The sequence below is a fragment of the Cryptosporidium bovis genome (genome assembly GCF_009768925.1).
Source record: "Cryptosporidium bovis isolate 45015 chromosome Unknown contig_8, whole genome shotgun sequence".
NCBI classification, from domain to species: Eukaryota; Apicomplexa; class Conoidasida; order Eucoccidiorida; family Cryptosporidiidae; genus Cryptosporidium; species Cryptosporidium bovis.
The window spans coordinates 553439-579201 of NW_027124998.1; the positions used below are offsets into that span (position 1 = coordinate 553439).

Genomic DNA, 25763 nt, shown 5'->3' on the forward strand with positions numbered 1-25763 from the left:
TTGATTCTAACTTTATTATATTTGGTTTTATGAATAAAAAAAGAACTTCAAACTATTAATGAATATAATTTTTGCGGTCAGTCCGTACCGGGATTTTCGTGAGTGGTAAATTGCAAAGGAATTGGAAGTATTTATTGGGCAAATTCACTCATATAAACTACTGCTTTATCAAACTCTATCCCCAGTGATATGGAGAAAAATGATGATTTGGAATTGCTCTTTTCAAGCTACGAGCAACATATTAACTTGGAGCTTTCAATTGTAGAAAACAAATTAACAGGTTATAATAAAATTACAATAGGAAATAACTGCGAATTCCCGAATGAAATATCATTTCAAACACCTCCTACGTATTATTGTTCCATTACATCTGTGGAAATAAATGGTCTGCCTATAGAAAATTGGACTTTAAATAACGTTCCCTTAGTTGAAGATGCAGATAAAATAGTCAATAATAATGTTTATGATGCAATGACTTTTCAGTTGGCTCATAGCTACATTTCATCAAATTATGGAAGCAAGTGCATAAACGGTTCTGAATTTATAGAGAATAAGCTAGTAATATCGATACCAAATGAATTTAAATTTAAAGAGAATCATATAGACTTCGAAATTGATGAAAATGAGAGGTATCACATTGAAGTGATAATTAACTTTGAAATATCTTTACTTGTAACAAAGTCTCCAATAACATACCTAATTGAGAGTGATGATTCCATTTCTATTTCTATAATTCCACAAAATCACTCTAAGTCCACTTGGTTCCCAACTCTTCCATGCTATTCTTATCTTTCAGAAAGATCATCACCTTTTTGGAACTCAAACTGGAAGTTTACATGTAAAGTTCCGGATAAATACTTTGCTATTATGCCTGGTAAGCTGAATAATATTACAACGATTGCAACAGAAGACTTCAATGGTGAATATTTAAAGATATATGAATATTCATATAATTCTGGAATATCTTTCCCACATTTATATCCGAATAATGTTACCCTTTTCATTGGAAAATATTGTAGTGAAGTAATATACTCAAAAAAATCGCAAATATGCATATACAAGACAAAAGATTCTGAATTTAAATCTAACTTTCAAAAATTTATTATCAAAGTTATTGATGAATATGAACAAATATTGGGTTGTTTGCTCCCGTTTCAGTCAATAAGTATACTGTTTCTGGATTTTTTCATTGATAGTGGCGATAATCAATATTTTATCGGCTCAACAAGGATATCAGACGCACTAGACGATATTGATTGTACTTTAATGCTATCTGAACCCATTTTTGATTCAGAAAGGCATTTTTACGGCAACTTAAATGAAACTGATATTGGGAAAACAATGGGAAACGTAATAATATTACCTCCTGATATTTTAGAGTCGAATGAAAGAGAATTGAGCTACTTCATCCAGTTAATGAACCAAAATGAAACGAATGTGGGATTTGATAACAATAAATTCATTACTGAAATGAACCTAAGAACTGTATTGATTTTACTAGATCGAATTGCAAGTTTGTGGTTTGGGTCTTTCGTTCATGTTATAAGTACGCAAAGGCTTCCTTGTGATGGATGGCTTTTATTTGGAATGAAGAAGTATCTGATACGCCAACTTTCCAGGAAGCTGTTCGGTAACCATTTTGTGAATTGTAGAATGAAGGATGCATTGGAGAGATGTGTAAACCTCATTGAAATGGGTAATGATTATATTCCATTATCAGTTAAAGATTTTCATCTTCCCTTTCATCATAATGACACACAAGGTTATCCTGTTGTAAATTGGAGTCAAAGAGAAAATCAATGTATTTACAGGCTCAAATCAGACTTGGTATTTCACAGTTTAGAATGTTATGTTTCTGATATTATAAAAGGCAAAACAAAAAAGTTCGGATTTGGACTTTCTGACATAAGTTCACTTAAAAGCTTTAACTCACAATCAAAATTTTTTGACTCTTTTTTTCGGTCTTTTGTGAATAAATGTTGTGTTAGAAAGAATAGTCGTTATTTTACAACTCAACATTTTTTTATTAATCTTTCTTCGTACATTTCACAACAGTTTATTAATCGGTCAAAGAAGGAGATAGCATCTGCACAAATACCACAACACGAACAATATTTACTTAATGAGATTCAAGACGAACTACAGGCATTTAGATCAGCATGGATTGAGGGGGTAGGATGTCCAAATCTAACCTTTTCTACTGCAATTCAAGAATCAAATAAAAATTCCTCAGGCAATATATTATTTTTGGCAGACCAAACACCACTTCAACCTCCACAATTAATTTCTAAAGATGGCATATCATCATTTATTCCACTAATAACAATCTTTAAATCGAATATATCTTATTTAGAACCCAATAATCTGTTCGAAAAAAATGTGCTGCAATTGTATCAATATTTTAACTGTAGGTATTACAATCAAACAAATGATAAAAATACAACACAAGCATCAATACCAAAATTGATTCCATCGTTTCTTTGGCCACACGATCCGAATAATGTAGTTATACGCGAATCAAATTCTAATTTTATAGGATTGGGTTATATTGGCAGACTAAATACTCCATTGAAGTGTGGTATTGGTCCACTATTCCACTCAATTACCAACTTTAATGTGGAAGGAAACTCCCAAAATGAGGATATTGAGGTGAAAAATATGGCAAATTTTTCGAGAAGTGACTCGAATTATATAACAAATCAATCATTTTATAGTAAAACGACTTCGAAGGTTAATTCTAGGAGCACTCATATTTCATGTAATGGAAGTTATAATCAATGGCAATTAGGATACATCAATGTTTTGTGCAGTATTTTTTTGAATAATTATAGAAATTCTTTTCCAGAGAAAAATAATTTGAAATGGTTTTGCTCAGAGTTAATTTCCAATCTTCCAGTTTCAGTGGGCTCTGGGCGATTTTGGCCTGGGTATGCATCAGTTTCCATTATTCAAAATGAAGAAACCAGGAATTTTGATTTGGAAATAATCGAACCTCAAATTCCAAATATTCATGAATTTAAAATTGATTTTAGCAAAACAAAGGCAAGCGCAAGACGTGAAGTTATGAATTCCAATTCTACGATTACATCAAATCCAAGTAATTTGCCATCGTGTTCTAACACAAAACCAAATCAATTAACTGCAACTGATATTCCAAGACTTTCTTTATTACAAGATTTACAACAAAGAAAGTACTTTGTTGGAAGATTATCAGTTAGTGATAGGTTTCTATCAGAGAAAATATTCAACCCGAATATTGAGGATTTTGATAGTAGAGAATTTTTCGACAAAGGTGGTATAAATCTAAATAACATTAATTTGAATTTACTATGGATTATTACAGATGTATCTCGGTATTGGATTGCTAAGATTCACCGCTATCAAACTTGGAGTATGTGGGACCAGCAACTATTGAACGAAATAAATGTAGTGGGCCAACTAGAAGCAGCAGACCAACTAGGTATGGAAAATTATATTTTCGATGAGTCGAACAAGCTTATTGTTATGGGAAGGTTACTCTATTCGGTTGATATATTGCTTAACTCACTTTATCACTTCGACTGGAATATTTCAGTTAGAAAAAAGTCACTAATTTCAATCATTAAAATATTTAATAAAATTTCGCCTCAAAAGTTAATTCAAATGGAGGCTAATTATATTAGAATTGCGATTTTTTCATCAATAAAGAAATTTATTTTTGATATTAATACTTTAATTAGCTATTTCATTTCCAACGATGAGCAAAATATTTCAATGAATTTTTTTCTAGAAAAGGAACGAGAAATGCTTCTTTTTGCAATTAAATCTCTTTCACTTTTTTGGGATTTTAATAAAAACTCAACTTGCAATGAATCATTGTGCTTACTAGTGGAATTATTGGATAAAACAATGGACCTATCTACAGGTCTTAAATGCGAGTTGTTTATTGCTATTTTTGAATCATTTGAAAATTCTAAGTTTTCAAATTCAATTTCTATTGATAATACTTCAGTCGAAAAGTTTATATTTCTAATAAATAACCAAATAATGAAATTTCTTAATGGCGAACAATGCCTTACCGTTAATATTCATATGAGGACATTTGTAATAATTTTTAAAATAATATCAAAACACCAATGTATTCTCAGTTCTGTAAATGACTCATTTAGAAACAAATTTGGTACTCATTTTGATCCTTTACTGTTCGTTGATATCCCTTTCACAATAAATAACCTCTGGTGGGAAAAATACGCTTCTTTAAATGGAATTCTTGGGAAACCGTTATATTCGCTAACTGGAAACCCAATATTACAAATTCAGGCACTTCGTTGTTATTTTCACCTATCCCTTCAAGGTTACTGCGATATCTTTATTGTTTTTTCCGATGAGAAAACACAAAAAGACCTAAAATTTATGCAAATTTCTCCAAAAATAGTTTACAGTCAAATACTACATACATTTTCTGAGTGTAACATACGCTATCAAAAGTCAGATAACTCCATTAGGGTTGGACACGATTCTAATGACAAATTTGTGAATTTAGATGTAATTGGAATATTTAACGTTTGGAAATTTTGGGACAAACCCAAAAGTAATTCCATTCTGGCCAAAGAATTCCCAAAAAATTTGTTAAATACCCTCTCTGTATGTACACTAATACATACAAGAATATTTAGTTCTATAGAAAAAGCACCTTTATATGGCACAACTAGTAAAAATAAACTAAAAATATTGAGCATGTTATGGTCATCAATTATAGATGCTTTTGATAGCTTAATACGTAATCAACCCCATCTTTTTGATCAATTTGTAATGGCACAAGCTCATATGGAATTCCTCCCTCTTATAAGCAATATCTCATGTTTTGGTATATCAGACTGTTTGGATGAGTTTTGTGACATTAGGCAATGCTGTCTCTTTATGTCTCAAATAATCTTGAATAGCCCCATCTCACTTTCATCCTATTCATTTGATCCACACATATTTGAGAACGTATTAAATATTTACATTTCACTATTTGGACATGGAATTCCGGCATGTGTGAATCTACAAACATATACTTTGGAAAGATATAATTTTAATGAGTTATCGTTTGACACAAATGGCTATATCGTTTTTGAAACTCCGGAGCCACCAACAAGGGAAATAACTAAGAAACGTCAAAGGCTTGTAAAGAGAGGTTATATCTTGTCAGACCTAACACAGATCAGGAGATTATGCGACGATAAGAGCTACATAATCTCAAGGGGTTGGAAGCATATGTGTAAAAAAATAACTCAATGCTTAATAGATTCGCCATACGGCGCTCCATTTATTCACCCAGTAAACGAAAATGATGCTCCGGAGTACTATAATCTGATAAATAAACCCATAGATTTATCGAAGATAATGGATAACATAAAACAAGATACCTACGAGTCGATTGAACAGTTCAAATTAGATATGGAATTGATTTTTAGCAACTGCAAGAAATACAATGAGCCTTCATCAATGATAGTAAATTGGTGTAACAAATTGCAGGTTGAGTTTGAGGCACTTTCTAACTCTGTATTCAAATATTTTGCTGAAAATCGCTCATGAAAAATTAGACCTTTAACAGTGCACTTTTCTATAGCATTGAGCGGTAATAAATTATTTAGTTTAAGGAATAGCTATATTAACAAAAAAAGGGCTACAAAACGGAATTACATATGAATAAAGTTAGTTTAGATATGAAAGGAAAATATCATTCACTTGAAGTTGAAAACTCCGATTTTTTGTTTAACAATCCAAATAAAAACTTGCTTTCCAACGGGTTTTCAGTAGAAGATAATGTCATGGAGAATTATATAGACAAATTACAACTAGACTATGCGAGGGATAAAGGTGTAATCGGATCTATCTCATTTATTTTTGCGGTATTCAATTCTTACTTATGTTCTAAAGGATTCAGAGAGGACATTTCGAGTACTGAGAGATTAAGAACCAACTCAACTTTGAGAATGTTGCCAATTTATAGAGTATTTTTGATAATAATTTTGCTTATTGGATCTTCGATAGTTTCATATCTCTTTTCATCCCTTGTTGGAAGATTTTGGACTGCTCTGGAAGAAAAAAACCAAGGGGTTTTTCAAAGAATTCTTATCTACTATCTTCTTGTACTTATAGTAAATAGTATCATTAATTTTATTAGATCTGACCTGTCAATGAGAGTTCAAATTGATCTGAGAATGTGGCTAACAGACATAATTTTAAATCAATATTATTCAGATCTTACTTACTATCAGTTTACTATCAAAAAAGTAGTTGACAATCCAGACCAAAGAATCGGTGAAGATATTGCTCAATTTTCTTCCCATTTGCTACTGCTAGTTTGCCGTTGTGTTGACAATATTTTTGACTTCATTGTCTATTCTATTTTACTTTACAAAACAAATGTAAAACTCTTTGTCACTGCGTTGATTTATTCCGGAATTGGAACTTTAGTTACAGCCAAGTATGGCGTTGAGATTATCATCGCGAAGGTAGATGAGAAAAGACTAGAAAGTGATTTTAGATATTCAATGATTAGAGTAAGAGAAAATGCAGAAAACATTGCAATGTATGGAGGTTCTCAATTTGAACTTGATAAACACAAACGTATTTTGAATTTGCTTTTGAGAAATCAGACTCGGAAAGGAATTCTAGAATCAAGAATGAATTTTTTTAGCAACATTTTCAGGTATTTGATACGTATCCTTCCTATTTCTGTGGTTTCAAGAGATTATTTTGCTGGAAAAATTCAACTTGGAAAGATAAATCAAAGTACTATTGCATTCAACAGTGTAGTTGAGGACGTGTCTATACTTGTAAATACATTTAGAGAGATAAGTAATTTACTCTCTTCTGTAGATAGAATGGGTCATTTTGTCAAACTTCTCAACAAACAATGTATTTATTCAAAGTCTACTTTTATAGGAGAAAAGATTATTAATAACATTGAAAGAAAAGAAACTGAAGTCAATTTTACTCTGAGTGACTTAGAAGAAGAGCTTCTTAGGCAATTGAATCATTCTCTATCAGAGATTAAACTGAATTTTTGTATAAATGACATGAAGTCGCATATAAGTAAACCAAATTTTTCGGTTGAAGTCGATGGAAAAGGAAAGGTTTCCCATAAGTTATTAGGAAGAATAAGGTCAATTATTTGGTCGGAAAAATCTATAAAAGTTGAAGACTTGTGTATTAATTCGCCAGATTCAGCCGGATTAATATTAAAAAACATCAATTTCCAAATAAATAGTGGCGAAAAGATACTTATTTCAGGAGACTCTGGTGTCGGTAAGTCCTCATTATTGAAAGTGATTTGTGGCATTTGGAATGAAGGATCAGGGAAAATTTTTAAACCACACGATAGTTCAATACTCTTCATTCCTCAAAAGCCATACTGTACATACGCCTCATTTAGAGAACAACTATTATACCCTATCAAACCTTCTCTATTTGCCAAAAATTTCGCAAAAAAGGAGGAATTGGATTCATATTTGACTAGTGTTGTTAATGATGTTGGGCTTGGATATATTTTCAATAGAATCAATTATTTTGAGAACGAGAATGTTTTTGATTTGGTTAAAGACTGGTCAACTATTCTTTCATTAGGTGAGCAACAAAGGCTCGCGTTCGCTAGAGTAATAATACTTAATCCTTCATTTTGTTTTTTGGACGAAGCAACTAGTGCATTAGACGTGAAAACAGAAGCAGTGCTTTATTCATTACTACACAAAAAAAAGTCCTTAACTTATGTCAGTATTGGACATAGACCCTCAGTTGAAAAGTTTCACGAGAAAAGATTTATAATTAGGAGCGGTGAAGACGTAATTATTGAGAATATTTATAAATAGGAAATTATTTATCGGATAGCATTTTGAAATTTGTTCAATTTCCATCAAAAACCAACAATTTTGGCGGAAATACCCTAATTAGTATTTGTGATGTTCATGAATATTTATAAGAAACTAGGAAGTCTAGGTAGATATATATCTGAGATCTCTTATCATCCTTCAGGTAAGTTTTTACCCTCTCGTTTTTTTTCATACTTACTTAAGGTAAAACAGGTGATCGTATTATTGCTGCTGATACTGATTCTAAATTTCATATTTTCGACCTCTTACCACTATATTCTGAATCTGAAGTTCAAAATGAACTTAGTTGGATAGAAACTTCTACTATTTATAGCAATGATATTAACGGAGTGGTTACTAGAATTTCATGGGCTCCCGAATGTTTTGGTCAAATGTTTGCCGCAGGTACATCCGATAAAAGTATATATGTTTGGTGCGAAATAAGACAAGGATATCAGGATACCTATCACTTATTTAGAAGTAATAGTGTTGATCTAAATGATGAGAAAGAAATTATTGAGGCTAGCCTACCACTTATTATAAAAGAAGGAAGCTCCTGGTCACTAGTTGGATTATTTTCTCCCTTTAAGGGCAAAATTTTAGACTTGAAATTTGCCCCCAAAGAATACGGGTTGGTAATGTCTGCATGCGATTCGAGAGGTTTGGTTGGGATATTCAGCTGCAGTAATTTAAAGTTGAGAATAGGATGGGAAATAGAGATGATAAGACTAAAGAAGATTGAAAAATCCCGAAATTCTTTTATCGATATTTCAATTGATAATAATTTTCTTTGCTGTCTAGACTGGATCCCCTTCACCTCTGGCTTGGGCTTCGCGTTGACAATATCAATAAACGACCAAATTTCCATATTAAAGAAGGACTCAAATGGTTGGAATTGTATTGAAACCATCTCAATTAATAATGCCGGTCCAATTAAAGATATTTCTTGGTGTAGCGTTTCATTTTTTGATTATGAAATATTCGCAACCATCCACGAAGGTGGAACTATCATTGTTTGGAGAACAACAGAGAAATGCAAAACATCCATTGCTGAACGAAATGAAATAATTTCACAATACACAAGATTTGAGAACACTGAGCACATAGTAAGTAATTGTTTATTTTTACTTGAATACACACACTCATTATAGGACAGAATTTCCTGGGATCCATTGGGTGGAGTCCTCATTGGTAGATTGAGAAACGGACAAGTAAGTAAGCAATAAATTGATATGAATTAATCATACATATTTTTAGGTAAAACCCTGGATATTTAGAAAAGGACAATTAAAGGAAATATAGACAGTTACAATGTCAATATTATGGCTAAATAACTTTTTCTGTAGCTATGCTATTAAATAAAATTATTTTATTGACTACTTAAATACCTTAATACTACTGTCAACATATAAAACTTCAATTTCATGAAGAGATACATATTTACTCGCAATTTCGTATAATCACGAGCTCCTTTATTTCCTCTATAATACATTAGATTTTTGCGAACACAATTAACCCTTTTTCTATCTTTAAAGTGCGATAATTATTTCCTTTTTCAATTTACATACTTTGATAAGATTTGTTTATTTTTTTCCAACTAATAATCCTACTTCAGGAAATAGTTCTCTATAGTTTAAACAAATAGGGTGTATTTGTCTTCAAAGTCTTATAAATATGTGAATTCACAATATTCTCGGAATATTAAGGAATATCTTGTAATATTCAAAATTCTCTAAAATTCCTAAAAGACAGTTTCACTGATAGGTTATTTTTATGCAAAAATTAACATCTTCAAGTATTTAAAATTAACCTTGCAGTTTTTCCTTTAAAATAGATGAATTGGGACTAAAACACTGAAAAAGTAGATGATTTATAATACTTTTTATTTTGAAGATAGCCAATTCAAAACAATATTGATATTATAACTTAGTCATTTTGGTATTATTAATTGATGAAGAATATAATGAAAATGGGTAAAACTGATTTATTCATGTGTAAAAATCAAAATAAGAAGACCATGGTCTCAAAGTATGAAATTGGCAATATAAAAAGTATGAGATATATTAACTTCTCTATTAAAAAGTATGAGTTGCCCCTCTTAATAGTTAAATTTAATCAATTTGATATTATACGGTTCAAGATATCAACTATTCTGAGCTTAATCTGTACAAATAACAATATGAAATATTGCATTCATGAAAAGGGGTTAGAGATTCAGGAGAAAAATAGTTTTATGGTTGAATGTATTGTCAAATTACTTGGATTAAAAAAGAGTAAAATTTATTACTTAAAATTTGATATAAATAATTGCTCGAGAAAAAAACTAAGAAAAGTGAAAAAGAATAATTCGATTACTTTTGCGATAGTTAATATTCACAAATCAAGTATGGGCTTTGCAAAATTGCCTGGTATAACAAAGATATGCAAATTTAGCTTTGGGAATATTACAAGAAAAGTGTACGGGAATTTTTCAAAGAGTGATCTTATAAATCATTTAGATGATTATACGGGCTGGAATAGTTTTATAATTAATTTTAGCAACGCAAGCTTCATTGAGAACAAATATTGTATCAAAGTTGATTTATTTAATAAGTTTGGTTTATTGGATAAGAATTTAGTTAATTCTGATAAAGAAGTAAGAAAAAGCAATTTTAAAGACTTTATTGAAATGATTAATTCAATAAATGCAATATTGAGCCGTTTCTTCATTTTTGCTTCTTCAAACATTTATAGGTGTTACGTCCCCCCAATTTCAGATGAAATGATTCCAATATGCAACTCCATGGTGGAAATAATTTGTTGCTTTATAAACAAAACGAAACCAGGCCAATGGACAGAGTATGTATATCTTTGTATTTCTTGTCTTTTACAAATAGGGGATTATTTTGGAACAACAGAAATACTTGGATCAATATTATCATATTTTAATAATATGAGAAGCGGATTTGGAGAAATTGTTGAGGGTATTTCGGTTTCTCTTTGGGAGGAAATACTGACATTACTTCAATTTTTAGACGAAAAAACAAGTCTTTTTTTCATTAATCATCTTAGTAAAATACCAATAAACCAATCTTCTTTCATTAATAAAGCCACATATCGATATTACAAAAGAATGAGATTATTGTTGTCATACAAAATTCAGAAGGATATTGCAGATAAATTGAATAATGTTGACAAAGAATTAATACAACGTCATGTAAAAAACAATTTTAAAGATGGAGCTAGAGTATTAGATTGCAAATATTCAATGGGTATATGTGAAGTTGAGAATATAAATCTAGAAAAATACGAGAGATTAAAATCATCCTTGGATAAAAAAAAGAATTATATTCAAAAACATCGAGAAAGACAGTTTGTAAGTATGAAAGAGAAAAAAAACCTATATTCTATTAATTTCTTTAATTTTCAAACGAGAACAAATTTTGAGCATGTTGAACTGAAAATGTTCAAGGTAATAAAATATATTTATTCAAAAATAACTGTTTGCTCTGCAAACAAGATGATTCCGTTTGTTAACGTGAATGATGTTGTAATTATTCAACCATTTATTAAAAGAAAAAATCAAATTACTTTGATGTCATTTAGGCAACTTGCAAAAACAGAAGAAATTAACTACTATGAAGTACCTGCAGGATCAAAAACAGGTAGAATAACTTTAAAATTAGTTATCAAATATCCTGGGCTGGACCCTAGTGAGTACGAATACTGTCTAATATTTCCAATTTTAGGTTTAGAAAGGTATGAAAACATGATAAAAATTTTAAACACACTGTGTGTTGTAAGTCATTCCAATGTTCCTTTGTTTTCAAAACTTGGCTGTAATATATTTAATAAGTCAAATTATGAGATGCAAATTAATTCTCGATTTAAATATTGGGCTCAGATGAAAGATTCAAGTACCTCCATATTAAGTAATAACTGTAGTTTACATGAGATAACCTGTAATTCAGAAAATTCAGATGACCCTATAAACATTACTGAAAACGGAAGAGAAGACTTATTAAGTTTTATGCTTTCCAATGTCTCGGTCAGTCAAGATGATTTGAAAATACTTATTCATCTTTCGAATTCTCAAAGAAACGCCATTTTTACATCACTCAGAGAAAACATAACAATAATAGATGGTATTGAAAAGAGTGGAAAAACGCTTGTTACGTGCATTTTGACATATTGCAGAAAAAAAATAGACAAGTCATCAAGGATATTGATTTTTACGAACAATCACAAATCAATAAAATGTATAAAAGAAGTGCTTGAGGATACAAAAATATCGGTATTAATTTTAGAAAAAAAAATTGAGAGTGAAAAGAGATTGAACTTAGTAGGATCGGTGATGAATCAAGCAATTTCTAATTCATATAGTAAATATGATACGATAATATTAGATTCGACGAATAAAATTGATTTAGTGCAAAATTTACAGTTTGACCATATAATTGTTGACGATGCAAATATGCTTTGTGAAACTGATATGTTGCTTTTATTGACATTAAGTTATCACTATATTACAATAACTTACGGTATTTCATGTGATTTTGGATTTCATCATTACAATTCAAATGCTGAATACGATTGTCTAAAAGCATTGCTTCAAAAGTTTGAATATAAAAGGTGTAAATTAACAAAAAAGTATTGCCAGCAATACTTAAGTACACAATTTAATGCAACACTAATAGAAAAATCAGCATTCCAAATTTACTCATGCAATTGCAATAAAGTATTCAAAAATTTAAACTATGAATCAATGAAGATATGCTTTATTGATGTTTCCTTTTTAAATTTTGATGAACATCTGCATGAACAGAATTTTTGTTTTCCGGAAGTAGTTGTTATAATTAAAATTATAAAATCAATATTAAAAAGTCACTATAAGAAACAAGAAGCAAATCGAAATTTTTGTATTTCTGCAGAAAAATGGCATGATCTAGTTGAATTTCCAAATATATATTTGATTTCACATAATAGAATACACAAAAAAGTGCTTTCTAAGCTATTAGAAATTCAGATAGCGAAAAATTCAATTCCTAATTGGGTAAATGTCAGTATTGATGAAATAACAAATTTTGATTATATGGATAACCAACTAATTTTTGTGCCACTTTGTTACTTAGGTAGTGGAAAAAGTTCCAAAGTTATGTTGGATTTTACGGAGCAAATCTTAAAAAAAAAAGGCAATCAAAAGTTAGTAATTATTGGTGATGTTTCGTTGATTTGTTACGATAATACAAATAGGAGATATCTAATTAATTGTATAATCAATGGGCATTATATAATAGAATATTCACAATTAAATAAATATTTGAAATACTGGTGCTTATAGAAATTAATTTTATGTTTTAGCTCCAAGAGTTTCTTTAATTTTAAACTTATTAAATAACTTTTGCTCAAAAAAATTAAAAAGAAATATTGGCAAAAAATAATTTACACAAATATGCGGGTTGACCATGTAATGATGTATTATTCTTGGAATAAAAGTTTATTGCACTTTCCACGTTAACTTTGAAATCAATCTTTGAGGATGACTAAGTGGAGATTGAAAGTTCATGATCTTCTTGAAAGAAAAAGGTTTAATGAACTTCTTTCGTTCTGCATAATTATCCTTGACAATAAAATTGAAATATTATTAAATAGTGGTATTGATATTTTTAAAGATGGGACGAGAGTTAAATTTAGTGAAGTGGAGACTGCAGAAAATTTAAAGAAAATTATTATTAAGTTAGGAAGTGATCCATATAAGATCAAAACAGAGAAAATTTTATCCAAATTACTACAGGAAAAAGCTACTATTGATTGGAAACGAGTTCTTAAAACGGGAATTGATGATGCCGTGTTGTGTTTTGAAGATATAAATAAGATATTCAACTATATCTCTGTTTGTTGTTCAGAAATTAGCAATGGTGAAATTATCATCTCTTACATGCAGTTATTTCACAAAATTATGCCATATTTTATTATTGGTGATTTTTTTTTTTTACATTTAAATAAAAGTGGAAGATGGATTACTGAGAGAATTTTAATTTCTTCAATTCTAAAAGTCTCAGAAAGAATTTTGCAAAATAAAAACATTGAATTTGATGAGAAAGACTTTAGATATTCATATTTATTGTGGGAGATTTGTTTATGTAATTGGTGGAAATACTCGAAAATAAGACTAGAGTATTCTAAAATACCTGAAAATGTAGGAAATGAAATATTATCTATATTTAAAAATTCTATAGAAATATTTCAACTTCTTTCTAAGTCATCTATTACACATCACTATAAAATATTGTTAGTTTACAATCTATGGTTCAACATTTTAGAGTTGAAAATAAGTAGCTTATTTGGCGGAAGGATAAAAGATGTTTGTACAATTTCAGAAAATAATGCTATGGCTTTTGAAAGTGACAAACATATAGTTAATATTTTGAAAAGAAAAATATCCATTTTAATAGATAATGAGATGTATGACAATATTTTAGATATGTTGACTTATTTTAATATTTTTACTGGCATAATAATAGGAATTGTTCATAAATATATAAAACATATAGGGAAAAATGGGTGCGATACATTATTTAATATTGAACATACTGAAATACCACCAGAAATATCAATTTTATTTGAAGAGTACATTATTTGTAATGAGAAACTGTTGCAAAAAGATATTACAGATTTACACATTCTGAAAATAGAATTTTGCTTAATTAATTGTATTGTCTTTGAAAAAACCATTGGTTTCTTTAATAATTCGAGTAACCAAATAATAAAGAGTGAGAGTAAATTGAACAAAGAAATTATTTACAGTTTTTTATTAACAGTTGGAGTTGTTAATTCACTTTTAGATTTGGTTTTGAATGAGAAGTTGCTCATTATTATTAAAGAGTTGTTATATTACCAACACAATACCCTTTCAAGAATACTTTGTATTGGGGTGTTAGCTGACTGGAATTTTTTGAGGAACATAGATGGATACGCCTCTTGTTTGATTGGAAATGTTTTCAAAAAGGTAATAAATAAAAAATGTGAATCTGAAATTGATGAAGGATTAAAACAATATGTAGTGAAGATTATAATAGAAATATTGTCCATGATATCAGGTCTCATTGAGAACTACAATAATGAAAATTCTCGAGATCAAATAGAAGATATATCGCAGTTACCAAAAATAGCTATGAGAATAAAAACATTTACATGTGAAGCTATTATTAGGTATATTCAATACATGGGAGAAATTAATGAGGAATATTTTTTCATAATGGAAAAGATTTTTGAGGGCTTGTTTTCAGACAAGATTACGAAAGATAATAGTAAGGTGGAAATTGATGAACTTGTCCTGGGTTTTATCCTTTCAATTAGTGAAAATTTATTGCGTCTTTCATCTCAGTTAAATCATAAGAAGAAATTTCAAGATTCCATAAGAATCTCTACTTTTGGTCTGCTCTCACTATCAAATATAATTTCTATACCCTGGATCATTCAAAATGATACTTTTTTTCAAGGAACAAAAGAATACGGTGATATAAAAGTTACATATGATACCGAAACATCTAATGAAAATTTTGATCCACTTTTAACCCCGAAAAACATCAAATCATTTCCTCAACCTTTTGAAACAATTAATAAAAATACTTCAAAAACAGAAACAGCAAGATTTTGGCGTACTCCAGGTTGCCTGTCTAATGGTTTGTTTGACATGAAAAATTATTATGTAGGTAATCATAAAAACTTAAATGCTGACATTCTTAGTACACCTATTGTTAGTAACGGTAATTTTGAAGATCTACAGACTCCTTTTACAGCTAGATTAAGAAACTATAGTATTTCTCAATTTAAATCTCAAACAATAAAAAGAATTCAAATTTCTACTTTAAACAACTGCAAAACAATGACTAGAACAAAAAAAATGGAATTACAAACAGAAAAAGAATATAAGAATGAATATTATGATCCAGAATCAATGAATAATGATTCTCCTGATTATCCTATTCACATATTACTATTTATGTTGATGCTGGAACAATTAGTATTATCTATGAGCTTATTTTCAAATGAAAATAGCAATGATACACCTGTTGAATTTCATCGAATTATTTCGCTAATAAAAGATAATATTGGCATTCTATTCTCACAAATAGACGATTTCAGTTTTACATTCATTTTTAATGATCTTGAAGGATTTTCTCTCAAGTGTGATGAACCATTTAGACAAATTTCGAAGAGGACGCTAAACAGAAGCGCAATACAAATGAAAAGGCACTTTAACAACATAATATTGAGCTTAGTTTCAAGATTTGTTAAAACAAAATTGTTATTAATCGATGGTTTCACAGATGTTGATATCATAGATTTATTTCCAGAATCCTCTGGTCCTAGAAATACTATATGTCGGGCTATTTGGATGAATCTTGAATTATCAGTCTATAAGAGTTGTAGATTTGGAACAAATAAGTATAGCAAAATTTTTAAAAAAATGATTAAAAATGGTTTTTATAGTAGATTAGTAAGCCTGTTTAACAATGCTATACCGTTTTATAACGAAACATCTATTTTAGTTTGCAAGTCGAAAGTTGAGTTTCTAAATCTCTATAATAATAGAATCAATCTATTTGAGTTTTATTCATGGGTAATCAATTTTCAAAAACAATGCATTAAAAGTGACTTTTTTATTGTTGATATTGATTCTTTCATTTATAACATGTTCACAATATTAAATAACCTTGAGGAATCAATAAATAATTCAGAACTGAATTTAAAAAGAGAAGTGTACTTATTAGAAATACACACACTGAGAATTCATTTACTTATGGAATGTAAATTTGAATTAAGAGACAGTCTCTTAAGCTGGTTTAAGGAATCATTTTCAGTGAACCAAGAAATTATTAAAGAAATGAACAAGTTTTTTAATAGTTCACATGCTTTCCTTCATGTTGACTTTAACAAAAAATGCTGCATAGACAATAATCTCTTAGATATATCTTATTGGATTACCCAAAGTCAAGAAGTTGTAATTAATGAAAATGACAATGAATACAATCTTTCGAATGAAATGTTTTTAATTGATAATAACTCAAATTTGGAAGAGATAGACGATGACATACCCATACCACTGGGAAACGTTAAAACCAATAAGATCAACCTTTCTAAGGAAAATAGGAAATATGAATTAAATTATACTAGAAAAACAAAAACTCAATCTTGTGTTAGAAATAATGTAAGATTTGCTATTTCTGGTGGTTATTCTGAAGCTAATACTAAGACTATGCCTGCAAACAATAATAATGAATTTAGTGTAACTGAAGTTAAAATACTTGTATATAATTCATTAAAACTATTAGATATCATTGAATTTCAGGGAATCAACAATATTTACCGGTCAAAATTATTGAACATTTTACTTTATTTCTTCAGTAATTGTTGGACATTCTGTATAAAATACAGGAAATTCTCGAATTCCGTTAATAAAAAAATATGCGATTTAATTGACTATTCACTTAGAAATATAATAAAAACTAAAATTAGTCTAAGTGATGAAATTGATGATCAATATGATATTTTATTAATTAATTTTGGTGTGTTAATATCAAAATTATTATATAAAGCTGCAAACTGTCAGAAAGATATTTCGAGCAGTGATGATTACTTGATGTGGTTAGAAATTGCTCACTTATATAACAAACACTTGATTGCTTTAATTGAAGATAAATATATTCTATCGAAAACGTTTCTAAGTGAGAAATTACCAAATTCATATTTCGGAAGCGTGGCGATTTTCAAATTGGTTGTTTTGCAAATCGAAAATATACATATTGAGCGAAGTTATATCGAAATATTCGATCTTCTAAATTATTTAGATGGCCTTGAATTTCCAGATTTATCAGAGTGCAATATTCTAAACATTGCGCTATTTGCAAGGTTATATAGAAGACTGTCCAAAATATTTGACAATTCAAGAAAACCTGAATTGTCACTGTTTCTTATTTTGGAGAGCAATAAGTTTACCCAAGCACTGATTCAGAGTTTAGATAATTATATTAATGATATCAGACCAGATCTTGCAGTATTTTCGTTTAATGGAGTTTCAAAAACAAGTATCGTTGGTGTTATTATTAACTCACTCATAGATTTAGGCGTTTCTTGGTGGAAAATTGGTGAAATTGAAAGGTCACATAGTATATTCATAAGAGTATACAACTTTTGTAGGGAATGGACCAGATCATATATTAATATATTGAAAATATTGTTTTACCAACTTCCAATACTTTTTAGCCTGACAAAAAATGTGGACAATATGAACAATTTAAATGATATAAATGGTCTCAATTGTACGTCAGATTCGTCAAACGCCCTTGATTTAAACTATTCAATTGATGGAATTAATCAATTAATGTCTGATTTATGTGATATTTATTACTATTACTCACAGTTTAATGGTTGCAATGATTTTAATTTTTCGGATGAAAAAATAATGTTGATGATAATAATTTACTTATTATTTTATTCTTCAATCAACAGTTCGGAAAATATTTTAAACCGATTAAAAATACTAGATTTTCTTTTCCCAGATGTAAACACTACCATTATTGCAAATAATGATTTTGCGATGTGTCTGGTATTAAAGAAAATTTTAAGACGGTTAATCAACACTAAAAATAACGATATTGATATTCTTTTGAATATTTTTTTAGAGCTAAATTTTGGGATTGATGATTATTATTTCAATATATTTTACATGACTATTTTGAACTATACGCTTTTGATTACTTCTTCAAAATATATTGATTCTGTTGCTGCAACTATAGAGAAGAATAAAAAAGCTGCCCAATTTAAAACTTCAGAGAATGTTAGTGTTTACCTTTTGTTGAATAACATATTAGATGATGAGGCAAGACATCAACCTAATTTTAAGTCCTGTAAGATCAACTCAATTGCAAAAGAGCTGATCAAAAAAGCAACTGATGTAAAAAGTACTTTCTTTGATTTATTTAAAGCCGATTTCAAGAATTGTATGGATTTTAATAGGAATATTGGATTAGATGAGTATATATTCAATACTTTGTCATTATTACTAGATAAACATAGAAACCCTGGAAAAAATTTCAACACAAAGATCAAAATATTAAAAGAAATAAATGAATTGTTTGACGTAATCCTCCATTATATAATATTTTGCTTTAAACATAACACTCTTATTTTGGTTAACAATATAATTTCCATTGTCATAGATCTTATTTTATTAATATCATCATTAACATATCCAGTACAAAAATTAATTTCAGCTTTCTCTGATATAGCTTCATCATTGACTAATCTTTTATCGATCTACAACCCCTCTCTTTATATCCATTCAATGAGAAAAATGCAGAAAATATTTGAAAACCACAAGAAAAAAGAATCAAAGGAACATGTTATTTGTTTTGAAACACTGAGCAACAAAGTATTCTTCAATAACCTTAAATATATTTCAAGTTTTATTTTAAAACTTGATGAAAGTAAAACAAATATAAAGGATGATGCATTTTATTTAAATGATATAATTCCAAGAATACATATTAGATTTTCCTCGTTTTTTTCAACTTTTTCCTCTAGAATAATTACTGAGAAAACAAAATTTTCTCTATTTCAAATTACAAGAGATATTTCCATATCTAAGAATATTAAACAAAATGTATCATCTGTAAGGAGGAAATCAGATTCCTTTATTCCAACAAATTTAACGGTCTTCTATTTCATAGAAAGTTCGAAAATATGTAATTTACTAGGAAGCTTCTATGAAATACAGAGAGAGAATATTTTAAGTATAATTGATGTTGACGTAGACCAAAAATCATCCAGGAAAGCAAAAGATTGGTGGTCTAGAAGAATTAATTTAGAGTTAAAACTTGAAGCATGGCTTTCATCATTTAAGAGTTTAATATTTAAAGATTGGACTACAAAGTTATTGTTTGGTTTCCCAAAGAAACTTTCAAATTCAAAATATAATTCGATAATATTGAGTTACCTTGATGATAGTCTTAAAGGCTATAAATCAATTGGAATATTTGATATTGTATTATATTCTTTGTTAACAAACACTCCCAATTTAATTAGTTTATTAAATTATGTCACAATAACAAATTTTGATTTCTCATTGTTATATAAGTATTTCAATAAAACTATTCTGAGAGGTGCGACAAAATGTGATATAAAGAATTATCCCGTAATTATCTTTCCAGACAAGTTGCTTATGAACATTCCAATCGAAGGAATCTCAGAACTTCTACTCCAACCAATTACGAGAGGCCTAAATAGTAAAGTGTCAATGGACAATTTCATTTATTTAATGAATAAAATAGGAAATAAAGGAAATAATAAATGCTTGTTAGCAAAAATTTGTAATATTTATTATTTTATAAATCCTTCAGGAGACTTATCCGACACGGAAAAGATTATTGTCCCTGCCATTTCAAAATTATTTAAAGAGGGAAATTGCATGGGAATATCAAATTCCATTCCCCAACCAATCTCGATGATGAATGAGATAAACATTAACTCGACCAATTTGTATCTTTTCTGTGGTCATCAAGCTGGAGAAAAGTTTATTAAGGGGGAAAGTATTGAAAGAGGAATAACTACGAGTGATTCTCTTGGTAGCGAAATATTCAATTTCCCACCTTCTCTATTAATTGGTTGCAGTTCATCTAGAATTAGATCATATGAAACAAATGACATTTTTTGCACTCCTATTTATTATTTAATAGGTGGGAGCCCATTTATTCTCGGTGCACTTTGGGATGTCACTGACCAAGATATTGACCGCTTTACATTGTCAATATTTGACAATTGGTTTAAATCAAATTTATCGCTTCTTGAATCAATTACCGTTTCGAGGAGAAGCTGCAAACTACCTTTGTTAAATGGATCGTCGTGTGTCTGTTTTGGACATCCTTTATAATTACCTTTTTTTTAGTTCTATAATTTATAGGCATATCTTTCATGTGTTATACCGTTCTCCCTCTCCTTTCCCCTCCCCCAACTTTGGCATTTATAGAATGTTTTTATTCCAAGACTAATGTTTGCCGCAAGTTACGTCGTTTTTATTACCCACAAATTACATGGGCGGTAAGATGGTAAACCCCACAATGGAAGACTAGTATTGTTTAAAGAAAGCATTCAATAATTTGGTATAAAAAGGCACACATTGAAGTAATATGGATGTTTTAATTTATGTCATTATAGGCAGAGAAAGAAGGTGAATGTTTCTTTGAAAGAGAAAAATTAAAATATTGATGTTAAATAATTAAGACGTGATAGTGAAGATAAAAGACTTTCACAATCCGTATAGATATCAGGTATATTCTTCATTGAGTGATAGTAAGATACATCTTTATTTCCTCTGTGTGTTATGGGAGATTCAATTTTATCTGAGGAAATAATTCTTCAAGAGAACGAGCCAACAACAAACATTGGCGATTCAAAAATACAGAGTTCAATTCAATATGTGGTAAGTGAGGTTTCAACACTATTAAACTGCAATGCAGAAATTAAGTCAAAAGAGCAAAAAAATATTGCTTTCTATGAGGCAAACAGTACCTTTTCAATAAACGCTTCAAACATACACAAGTCACCTCAAATATCATCATCTATATATTTAAGGTCAAATGACTCGCTCTTACTTTCTCTTACTGCACTTTTATCAAATCCACATCATTCCAAGTATTTAAATTTAATGACAGAAAATGTTATGGCAACAGGAACATCCCAATCAAAGATACAAAATCCTATAGGAACTGATAGGGCGAATGAGAACTCGCACAGTAATAGAAACGAGATAGTCGCTCTAATCGCATCAAATTTGCAGTACTATGTATTTGAAGGCAGGGTAACGGCTCTGGTTATAAATGATCTGGTTTTCACTCTTATGAAAGCATTTTCTAACGAGAAAGACTCGAAATTAGTGGTCGATGACTTCAGTAAGTGGGAAGCAAATAGTCAAGCCTTTATTGAAGCAAGAGAGTGGAGTGCCTTAATTAGCCCAAAAGAATGCATTTTCTTGAGAACTTGCTTTGAGTTACGTGAACTACTGACAAAAAGGGGTATAAGATTGAGATCCTATTTCGAAAATGATAACAGTTGCTCTGAACCATCTGGAAACAATACCACAATTACTACAGATTACATTGGATCTGCAGTACAGGAAAGACAGGACTCGTCTATCGATGAAATTGATGTCCAATACATGGGAAGACAAGCAACTTTCTCGAAAATAACAGCCTATAAGCACAATAACATTCCAAATTACTCGCAATTTGAACAAATAAAAAAATATATCTCTTTAAATCACCCTAATGTTAAAAGTTCTTTTCACAACCCTGGAAGTTCTGTTTATATAATAGGTAATGATATAGTAACTTTCTTGCAAATTTTAAAAGGATCTATTGAAGGTGAGAGGAATATTGAAGGTCGGGAAGTCGTTGAAAACTCTAAATTATTTCGTCAAAAAGATCCGTATTGGTTTATGAAAGAGACTAAACGTATTATCACCAATTTTCCAGTGAGAGACACAAAATTTAAGGCTTCGGCATGTGATTGCAATCTCATCCATGGTTCAACACGGAACAACAATAAGGGTTGTTATGAATTAAATATAAAAGGATTGTTTCTTCCACACTCACTTTTCGTTATTGTAAGTGGATTGAAATATCTTTGCCCAGACATAGTTTCATTTCATGTTTCAGTCGAAACTACAATTGATCCCCCGTTTATTCCAAATGAAATAAGGAAGATAAAACATGTTTGGGAGAGAATAATGCCTCTCCTAAATTCAATAGTTCGCTCAATAAGCCCGAACTTAGTCGAGAAGGCAATGATTTGGAAGCCCTTCTTAAAAATTGATTTTAAAGATCAGAAAATTGATGGAGAGGTCGGAAAAGTTATTACGCCCATGAATGATCAGTTGCAGGTACTAAATAACAATTTCCCAGTTTTTTCTTTGCCAAGAAAAAGAATGGTTTATTCGACTCAAGTTCAAAATTCACAGCGGAATGTATTGATAAGCAACTATAAAAATAGTTGTGTTAATATGGCAAGTGTATGCAATAACTATGTAAAAGTACCCATATCTCAGGCAAATGTTAAACAAACCCTGACCACAAATATGCAAAATTCCATTGACTTTTCTATATCAGGCGGAGTAATAGACAATATCCAATCAAATTCTGCCTTTATAACAGGGATAAATAACCAAAATTTTGGATCGTCATCTTCGATAGAAAATCAAACGACCTTTAACATGTCTCAGCCAACGTCTTTGGTCCAAACGAGTTTGAGAACAAGAGTTAACAATTCCTTATCTGCAAATATGTCGCTTTTAAATTTCAGGAATCTTGGATTTTCTAATACTCAGAATTATGTTTCTCTTTCCACGCCAATGGGAAGACAACTCCTACATAGAATTGGAACGGTCAATCCTATACAGAGGCTTGAACACATTAATCAAACTTTTAATCAAGTTAAAATTAACGTGAAGAATGGAAATTCGCATCTATCTACAATCAATAGTTTGGAAAATAGTATACCTCAAAATCAAGTGAAGGTATTCGATGAAACAGCCTTGTGTTTCGTTGGGTTTGACTCTGAAAGGCGTGAATACTTTGCAACGAGGGCAACTGAAGAAGGCGCAAATGTGGTAACTCTCGAGCAAATTGAAATAGAATTTCTATCTCGTCGCTCAAAAAATAGTACTATGAATGGTTTTGTTAAAAGCTTCTTATATTCTTGGTTGCAAGTTACCAGGCTTTATTGTGTTATTAACTTCCAATGCTTGAATGAAACTATCACTGATGAAATTAAAAAAATAGTTGAATATCAAAATGTATTATTTGATGTTCACCAATTCGTATCATTAGAATGGTTTTTAACCGCATGTTTCGAAAAGCGGCCATTAGATCCAGACTTATTTACTCCTATCTCAAGACCCAATTTAATTTCTCCCCAGTCAATTAAAGTTGATAATAGTAATTTAAATGTTGATAGTATGGTTATTGTCATTCTTGACAGCTTCCCACACATGAAAAAAATTTATAATTCTTCAAGAAATTGTCAAGCTGCTTTGAGCCATGCTATATGGTCTAATTGCATGCAAAGAATATTAAAAGCAATCTATGGTATTAACATAGTTAATGTTAAAGATTTTGTGGGTTATCTTAAAGATAACTCCTCAATGTGGAAAAATGGAATTCCAAGTTCTATTTTGGTAATACCATGTAACATCACGCCCTTTGACTCAAACGATAATATCCTTGTTTGCAATGAAGTATCATTTAAAAGAAAGCCTGTAGCTGCTCTATTTGGCTCGTCTAAAGGAAGATTCAATAGTGACATTGAATATATTAAGAAAAAACTGTTTGAAAAATCCGAACGTGGAACCGACATGAAACAAATCAATGAAATTGTTCGCATCTTAACACCTTATTGGCTACTTGAGAGTTGCTCTATGAGACGGAAAGTTGACTTTTCAAATTTTGAGCTTGATTTCATAAATACAACAGTTAGGATTCAAAAAAAACGAAAAAGAACAAAACCGAAAACAAGTGAGATAATTGGTTCAGTATTAGAACAAGAAGAAGCTTGTATATTTTTTATGAAGAACGATTCTGAAAGTTTAGAAATAGAGTGTTCATCAAATTTAATTAAAAAGTATACTAAATTCAACTTTGTACCCTCACATGGCCCCTGGCCACTTTGGGGTTGGAAGATTTGTGTTTTGTCTTCATGTAGAGGGGAGTTATTTGAACAAGTCAATTACAAATTAATTGAAATCGGTGCTGTTGTTTTATATTCCAGTTATAGTACTGAAGATATCATTTCATTCCACCTAGAAAGAAGAAGGGACTTTGGTAGAGCATTGGTGAGAAGGGAGGTAAATTTGATAATATGTGACGACTTTCTTGTTTCAAAAGTTTCACAATTTCTCAAAAATATTGAAATTGATAATGAAATAAGTGAGCCAATAATATTTAGAACAATTATGGGAACCAAGATTGTTGGTGAATCATGGGTAAATATGGTATATGGCACGCGCAGTCTACATCCTTTTGAATGTAGGTTTTATTCGGAGAATAGCAAGATATGTGGTTCAGAAGAAGTAAGTTCAATGGGATACACCAAGAAAGTTGAATGTTCACAGCTCGAGCAGAACAAAGATAAACAGACTCACAACGAGAGTGAATCCAACTATGTTAGCAAACTTGTCACGGATGATACATCAAATAAATTAAATAACTCGAAGCGCCGATGCGAAGAGCCTACAAAATCTAAAAATAATGAGCGGCTTAATACCTCTGTAAATTCGAGTGAAAGATCGCACAAAGAGTTAAATGATGAAAATAAATTTGAGTGCCTATCTAATGCGAATGTTGGGCCTGAGATCGATAAAATTAAAAAAAGAAGAGTTATAAGTACGGAAACGGAGATTTTCTCTAAGTCATTCAAGAAAACTATTGAGGATGGGATCTATCCGGAAAACTCGAACTACATAAATGACTGTAACCTTAAAAGCAACGATGTCAGAGGTAACTATAACGGAACTAATACGGAATCGGGGGAGTTTTTGGTCCCTTTTTCCTTCTCATATTTTTCAGGCATCATTGAGAATGGGAATAAAGATGTTGCAACGACTTTTGTTTCGACAAACACGCCAATCCGAAAAGCACAAGAAAATGATATGCACTGTTGTGAGGGTCAAAGCTTTCAAACACCTTCTAATTGGATAAGTCCTTCAAACAATATTTCTGATAGATACATTAATATGTTCTCGAACAAAGAGGCAAAAAGCGGTGTTTATTCCCAAACAGAAGTTGAAATTAGTTATGCTAGTAGTAAAACCGACACTGAAAATGTATCTGCAATTTTGTGTCCAGTTATTCCGACTAACACACTAGTTTTCGAACTCTAGGGATAACTGAA

At 30.2% G+C, this 25763-nt stretch overlaps 4 protein-coding genes across 4 annotated transcripts; all 4 read left to right on the plus strand.

The window, feature by feature from the left end:
• Positions 1-189: 189 nt before the first annotated feature.
• On the plus strand, positions 190-9140 carry FG379_003487 (FALZ protein; the record flags this gene model as incomplete). The annotated part of the gene is made up of 6 exons (XM_067329116.1): positions 190-5526; positions 5649-7811; positions 7950-8001; positions 8043-8944; positions 8990-9049; positions 9096-9140. The coding sequence occupies 6 exons, from the start codon at positions 190-192 to the stop codon at positions 9138-9140; spliced, it is 8559 nt and encodes a 2852-aa protein (XP_067185293.1).
• Positions 9141-9789: 649 nt separating this feature from the next.
• On the plus strand, positions 9790-13158 carry FG379_003488 (uncharacterized protein; the record flags this gene model as incomplete). Its single annotated transcript, XM_067329117.1, has 1 exon — positions 9790-13158. One exon carries the CDS (start codon positions 9790-9792, stop codon positions 13156-13158), a length of 3369 nt encoding a protein of 1122 aa, XP_067185294.1.
• Positions 13159-13356: 198 nt separating this feature from the next.
• On the plus strand, positions 13357-20751 carry FG379_003489 (separin (caspase fold protease); the record flags this gene model as incomplete). Its single annotated transcript, XM_067329118.1, has 1 exon — positions 13357-20751. The coding sequence occupies one exon, from the start codon at positions 13357-13359 to the stop codon at positions 20749-20751; it is 7395 nt and encodes a 2464-aa protein (XP_067185295.1).
• Positions 20752-21201: 450 nt separating this feature from the next.
• FG379_003490 (uncharacterized protein) lies at positions 21202-25752 on the plus strand (the record flags this gene model as incomplete). The annotated part of the gene is made up of 1 exon (XM_067329119.1): positions 21202-25752. One exon carries the CDS (start codon positions 21202-21204, stop codon positions 25750-25752), a length of 4551 nt encoding a protein of 1516 aa, XP_067185296.1.
• Positions 25753-25763: the final 11 nt, after the last annotated feature.